Source organism: Ostrea edulis, chromosome 2, assembly GCF_947568905.1.
Source record: "Ostrea edulis chromosome 2, xbOstEdul1.1, whole genome shotgun sequence".
In the NCBI taxonomy this organism is placed as follows: Eukaryota; Metazoa; Mollusca; class Bivalvia; order Ostreida; family Ostreidae; genus Ostrea; species Ostrea edulis.
In genome coordinates this window covers 37,764,380-37,771,749 of record NC_079165.1, presented here as the reverse complement: position 1 = coordinate 37,771,749, position 7,370 = coordinate 37,764,380, and the positions used below count along the sequence as shown (strand labels likewise).

General features: G+C 35.8%; 1 protein-coding gene across 2 annotated transcripts; it reads left to right on the top strand.

The window, feature by feature from the left end:
• Nucleotides 1-177: 177 nt before the first annotated feature.
• Nucleotides 178-5,809, top strand: LOC125679117 (60S ribosomal protein L5-like). 2 transcript variants are annotated; one of them, XM_048918081.2, is made up of 9 exons: nt 178-300; nt 1,071-1,140; nt 1,775-1,890; nt 3,001-3,135; nt 3,372-3,513; nt 4,788-4,848; nt 5,007-5,184; nt 5,448-5,539; nt 5,673-5,809. In XM_048918081.2, the coding sequence occupies exons 1-9, from the start codon at nt 298-300 to the stop codon at nt 5,770-5,772; spliced, it is 897 nt and encodes a 298-aa protein (XP_048774038.1). In that variant the 5' UTR covers nt 178-297; the 3' UTR covers nt 5,773-5,809. The 2 variants fall into 2 exon arrangements, with proteins under 2 accessions (XP_048774038.1, XP_048774036.1); XM_048918079.2 differs by lacking the exon at nt 178-300 and having other exon boundaries at nt 662-1,140.
• The last annotated feature ends 1,561 nt before the right edge of the window (nt 5,810-7,370 follow it).

Genomic DNA, 7,370 nt, shown 5'->3' with positions numbered 1-7,370 from the left:
CCGAAACGGAGACAAATTTAAAGTCACTTGAGTGACTCAGGTGACCAAAACATTGATACGTTGTCATGAGAAATTTAAAATTCATCTCGAATTCACACCAAAATGTGTTTAACTATATATACAGTCATTTCTATGGGTAATATACATGTACTACATCTATTTTCTTCAAATATGTAAACCCATTCATAGTACGACCTATGAGATATTTTCTTTCACTTCCTTTTTCCGGCTACAAGTGAGCCCCAAAGCCGAAGCTATCGTTGGTAGTGAAGTTTCGGACTTCAAAACTACCTAAAAATGGTCAGTTTATGCAAGTTAAAGTATTTGAATTATATGTTTATGGATCCATACATTTATATTCTGTACGATTGGAACATTAACATTTGGATGACTTCAGATTTATCTCGATTGTACTGCACGTGAAACACATTTTCTCCCTTTACACACACATAAACCCAGTTGTACTGGTATGATCTGTAAATTGATAAGACATATACTTTGATAAATATGCTACAGACTTGTAAGCACTAACTGAATAGACGGTTGCCATGGCTTGTATGTTCAAACTTCGGATTACTGGAAAAGGTGGGGGGGGGGGGGGGGGGGGGGGGGGGTGTCATCCTCGCATTATTTAGCTTTTGTTTTGAATTTGTGCTCGAAGATGATGTTTATACACATGTTAGACTACTGATGAAAGTGATGTCTATCCTTTTGCTGATTTCGAGCACGAAATGTTATGTAACTATTATTGTCAGTTGGTAAACTTCAACTATAAATATTAAACAATTTGACTGCTTTCTGTTGACCTCAATTGGAATTTTGTGTGCTGAAATCATGCACCAAAAAGTTATAATGTCGGGCAGTAGTGTCTTATTGGTCATAATTAATTTCTAAAATAAATCTTTTTATTTGAATCCTCATGTCAATAGAAGTTAGATCAACAAAATTTAAGTTTAAAAGGTAGGCAAAATTGCAACACCCACTTTTCAATAAGGCCTAAGGGGGGTGGGGTGGTAAGAGTAATTTTCTGGAGCTATCTTTGATAAAATTGGAATATGATGTCATTTCAGGGTTTTGTGAAAGTTGTGAAGAACAAAGCTTACTTCAAGCGTTTTCAAGTGAAATTCAGGAGGAGGAGAGGTAAGCAATTTCTGCACTAGGAAAATGAATATTGATGATAATAAATAGATGATAATGACATATTAAGACTTCATTTTTCGTTAGATATGCTGTACATATCCTTTATAAAAATTACTTTGGTCTCTGAAATCACTGTTGTGCAAAATTTGATTTCGGATGGAAAGCAGATCTTGATTGATTTAGAATACTACTGTATTCATCCTATTGAGCATTCCGAGTGCTTAGGAAAGTGGAAAAAAGGGGGTGGTTATTTAAGTTTGTTTTAAAATGTTTCCAGTGAAATTTTGACTGAGAAATGATTAAATAGGTAGTAAATTGTTAAAATGAGTTATTGATGGGGGTATAAAGTGCATTTGGGTAGATTATGCTTTCAGCTTATGATGTTTGACTACTTCAAATGAATATTTACCTCCATGATATGGTTTTCTATCAATGAAATTTCTTGATTTCTGTCTGTGATCCTGTAAAGTTAAATGTTGAAAAAAAAACCTTTGGATTACTAAAGTATTTTTGGTGCTTTGTAAAATTATGGAATGGAACTCTGTTAAGAGGTTGAGACTGAATATGCAAATGAAAGTTTATGTTCCTATCATCAAATGAAATACTAACTAAACTAGTCGCATTTGTTTTCCAGAGGGCAAGACAGATTTTTTTGCAAGAAAACGCCTCGTTATTCAAGAAAAGAATAAGTACAACACTCCAAAGTACAGAATGATTGTCAGATTTACTAACAAAGACATCATTTGTCAGGTTTGTACCCTATTTTCAGTCTGTTCATAAGAGATTGGGCTGTGGGACTTGACTAGCAGAAGTTGTTCAGTTTGATAGAGCCTCGCTATACCAGCGGTTTTTCCTATCTTATAGGAATTGTACCACTACCCATTCATTTGGGAAATATAGCATCAAAGTGGAAGAGATGGGGAATTTTCTTTCATGTGTCAACAAATGGCATTTGTTTAAAAATTAACACTGAATAAACCTTATCTTGAAGGATTGTTTACAATTTTACAAACAAGAGCCATTTTATTGACTTCTGCTCTCTATTTAAGAAGGAATTACAAGCCTTGAATAATGAAGACTTAGCGATTTGTTCCTCTGCATTTTTAGCTTCAAAATTGGGGGAAAATCAATAGTATTTGACAGGGAGAATGGTACCATTTATGGGTAACAGGTATATAGGGGAAAGCTGAATACACATAAAAGTCTCCAAAGACAACAAGTACGTAAGGGTTAATGTACGAGTATCGCTCCATTCCTTAAAAGTAATGGGCCAAGGTCCATTGCTTTTAAGGAATGGAGTGATACTCGTACATTGACCCACTTAAAATCCACTGTAAACATTAATAAAAACTAAACTTTGTGCATTTATATCTACTTGTATAAAGGTTGACCTACTTTCCGAACACTCCATTCCTGAAAAATAATGGAGTGTTCAAACAAAAGAATGACGTCATAGGTGGATTTTGAATGATACCTCCTGAGTTACAACCACAACTTTTAACTCCACATGTAAATCATGAGAGTCTTATTACATTTTTAAAATGGTTCATGCACCCTATTTAATGTAAAGTCCATTAAGTATGACACATTCTAGTTAGTGAGTCTTCAACTGAAGAGGGGGGATTCTGATGCCACTAATTTTCACTAGCAGTTCAATGCACATACTTGCACTTCATTATGAACATGGATAACTAATCCTAATTTACAAAAATGTTGATTTGTACAAGGCATTAGGGTTTAATTTGGCAAGGTACCTCATTTAGTTAAGCAAATTGTCTTGCATTCACTGCATATACTTTAAACACATGTTAAGATAAGTTGCAAGTTGATTTTTAAATATGTTTTTTTGCAAATGTTTAGATAGCGTACGCTCGTATTGAAGGGGATATAATAATCTGTGCTGCCTACGCACATGAGCTTCCCAGATACGGCGTCAAGGTCGGGCTTACTAATTACGCAGCTGCCTACTGCACTGGACTCCTGCTGGCAAGAAGGGTAGGTAAAAACTGGTCAATTACTTGTTCAATTCTTTAAACTGATGTTTGTTAATGAAATTCAGGAAATGTGTGCGATTTCATGATGATATCCAGTGTTTTAATTACAGTGGAATATTGAAATTTGTTCTGCTTAATTTGAGCGATTCTGGCATTTGTTAACATGATGGTGAAATTTATTTTGATCTAACTGCTGCTGTATTATTCGTAATTTTTTCTCTCCTTTTTTTTTTTTAGCTATTGCAAAAACTGAAGTTAGATGATATCTATGAAGGTCAGAAGGAAATTGATGGAGAACAGTTCAATGTTGAAGATGTTGATGAAAAACCAGGTGCATTTAGGTGCTACTTGGATGTTGGTCTCGTCCGCACAACTACAGGTACCAAACTGCTGCTATTTTGTTTACTTTTTGCAGTATTTTCAAACATGTTGTTTAAAAATATAATGCATGCAAGTTATCTTTTTATCACAATGAGTTACCTCTCTTTGCTCCTGTTTATCAAATACCGCGTGGTACTCTTGATAACTCAAACAGGTTATTTCCAGTTAACTCGTTAATGTTATTTTATGTCAACGCTTCACACCATGTGCACCACAGATTTTCACTCGCACAAACACACATTTCTTTTATTCAAAACCATGCTTAATTCAGGAAAAGTATTCAAAGTTTTCGAAAAAGATGGGAAAATTGTTAATTTTTTTGATAAAAATTTCACCCCAAAATGTGAACACTTCATGATAACAAGTAAAATTTTACTAAGCTCTGTCTGCTATATGCCGCCATTAAGAATTGTTGATCGGAGTCTGTGCACTTCATCTTACATCCTGGAATCCCAGAATGCAATATATATTGGTGGAAAATACAAAATAAAGAAGATTTTAGACAAAGTCAATGACCACGGAAGATTGAAAAAGTAACGATAATGCATTATTTTTGAAAACTAATTGTTTGTGTAAATATCTCATTTACGTTATTTTTCTAATAACGTCTTTGCATTATGGCCCTGACTGATTACTGAGCTATAGATACATTTGTATATGTGAAAATGTTTTATTTTCACACTTAAATTACTATTTAGGTTCAATATCTAGTATGTTATTAACTAGGCACATTTTGATAAATTCGGAAATAATCTGTTTTCTTTAGAACACTTAAGTTTTTACTCAAATATGATTTGATCGTTTTCATTTTATTTTATTATTTGTGTGTATTATGTCACATTCCCAATGAAGAAGATTTTGCTCATGTAGAGATATAACCAGCTTCAGATGAAGTGCTAATAATTATAACCTATGTATTGTGCTTTTTGTTGAAGCAGCAAGGGTTCAATATTGTGTCAACAACTACTGTTAATGAGGGATCTCTGTTAAGGTCATATTTGACAGACTTGTAAATTTCTCTTGTTATTCTGGCTGGGCACTTCAAGAAACATTCACGTCCTTAGGTTCAACACGGTGCTGGGATTGAGAATGGAACCCAGGCTTCCTGGTTATGAAATAGCATCTTTACCACTAGGTTATGATTGATGAACAGGGATTGCTCTAAGAGCTTTCCATTTTACTGCCTCGAATAAGGGTGCCACTGTGGTCACATGTAGATTGTCAATATTTTTAGTAGAAATGGTAGTATTGCATCCTTTCCTTTATTTACAGGTGCCCGTGTGTTTGGAGCTATGAAAGGTGCTGCTGATGGTGGTTTAGACATCCCACACAGGTATGAGACATACAGTAGTTGTCTTCTTTATAACAAGAATTCTTTGTGTGTGTTTCTGTTGCTATTTGTGCAGCATGTGATGACATCACATGTTTTACGTAGTACTTAGACTGACGGAGTTATCTTGTTAATAAACTTGTATATGTTTTCTGCCTTAGTACCAAGAGATTCCCTGGTTACGATGGTGAGAGTGGAGAATTCAGTGCAGAGGTTCACAGGAATCACATCTTTGGCCAGCATGTGGCTAACTACATGAGGAGTCTGCAAGAAGAGGATGACGATGCATACAAGCGACAGTTCTCCCAATTCATCAAGAATGGAGTCACTGCAGACAGTGTAAGATGATGGTTTTTTTTGAAAGATGGCAGTTTCAAAACATTTATTCAAGACGGTATATAGTATATCAACAACAGGCAGAGATATGTACATGTATTGAAAAAAATCAGAAGTTTTAAAGAATATCGATTGTATTTGAATACAAGTCAATCCATTTTCAGCAGATTTGTTTGTCTGAGAGTATGAATACACAAGGGCTGAGAATAGAGCACACATTGTAAATATTTGAGTTATTTCTGTTGATTGGACCTTGTGAATTTTAGGTGGAGGGTATGTACAAGAAGTGCCATGCTGCTATTCGAGCTGACCCATCACGTAAACAGAAGAAGGACGCGAAGGATGTCAAGGTCAAGAGGTGAGTATCAGATTCTTCAGTGAAATATGTTGCATTGAAAATATAGATGTACAAGAACCCTATAGTAATTGCTGTTTTTCAACACTTGCAGAATTTATGTTATTGAGACTATTGATGTGCATTTCTTTTACAGATGGAACCGTGCAAAGATCTCGCTGAAACAGAAGAAAGACCGTGTCAAACAGAAGAAGGCATCATATCTGAAACAGTTAGAAGCAGAGGACGATGAATAGACTCATGGACTTGCCTAAATAAAATCTGCAAGCTGTGCGTTCTGTTTTGATACACTAGTAAATCAGTAGCAATTGATGGTGTGTACGCGACGTAGTACAAGTGCAGCTGTTGGGTGATTTAATCAACTTTTTCGAAGCATCCACATTAAGTTTGGGCTATTCTACATATACACTCTGCATAAATGACATAAAATGTCATTGTTCGGTTGAATCAACCGATGGCTGGCATATTAATGTCTGAATTGTATTAAAAAATGGCATTTGCCAAAAGTTTGATGTCTCTCATCAAAGGGTTTACAAGATATTGAGTGGACAATATTTTCTTGCATACAGAGTAGTTTGACTTCTTGGGTATAACCAGTGTATTGATATCTGTTTAGTATGAAGTTCTCTAGATATTGAGCAGACTATCTTGCTATGTACAGTTCAACCCTCGACCTCAAATTGAACTGGAGTAGAGAAGTTTCATGCTATTGACTATAAGATCTTTGGGAGGGTATAAAGTTTCTAACTGAAATAAATTCCCAAACAAATCTAGTGATTATGGGACGCTGTTTGTCACCAGAACAGTGCTTTTTCCAGTGTTGGGAAGGTCTATGTTACTGAATATTGGAAAACATCTTCCCTGATCAAAAAAGTTGTAATGGACACCATATGCATTTCCTGTTGACACTTCCTGCGGGCCCTACATCTTGATCATGTAATCTAGTCGAAATGAGTATTTAAAAAATGGTCCAACAATTGGACTGTAATACGTCAACATTCGATGAAATGATTGACGGGTTGTATTTGCTGATTAGATCATACTCCTGACCATAGAATTTGTGAAATGCTGACTTTAAACAATTGCCTGCCTAGATTTAAATTGATCATACACAGAACATGCTCTTGTTTATCATTGCTTGAGAGACAAAAGATATGCAGGTGAAAGTGGAATATTGCTACATAAATATGGTAAGTTGACGATGCCAGAAGAATATGAAGTCATCCTGTTGGAGTAAATAAACATATCTTCTCTATTGATCTTGAGGATGAAATTCTTTTCCATCACGACAAATTCACATGTATATGATGACAGCATGCCATAACAATGAAATGGCTAAATAATCAAAAAAGTACTAGGCTTTCGCACCGGTAATGTCAGTGGAAGTGGGGAAGTCCCTGATGGCATCTAGGAACTTTGCACTGGGTCGTATATTGGTAGAAATGATTGCAAGTCCTGCAAAATCAACATCCTGCGCAAATTGAACCTTCTTTGGATTCAGTGTAATGCCGTTACGTACACTAAGATCAAACCATTTACAGGTCTGAAAAAATGCAGCTTCAATGGAATTTGCCCACATGTGTCGACACGTCTACACATTTGACCTTGTTTGGTAGTCAGCAATGATGGCATCAAAGCACTGTACGCATCACCGCTTGCCAAAGATCGCCGTGGAGTCACCGTGTACATATAGCGTTCACATAGGGTAATAAACGTTGTGAAATGTTTGTCTTTTTCACGTATCGGCACAGAATGGTATCCATTCCAGGCATCTGGCACTGTTTCTATGTGCCCTGAGGAACACGATCTGCAAGGTGGAAAGGGCTTGGAACAT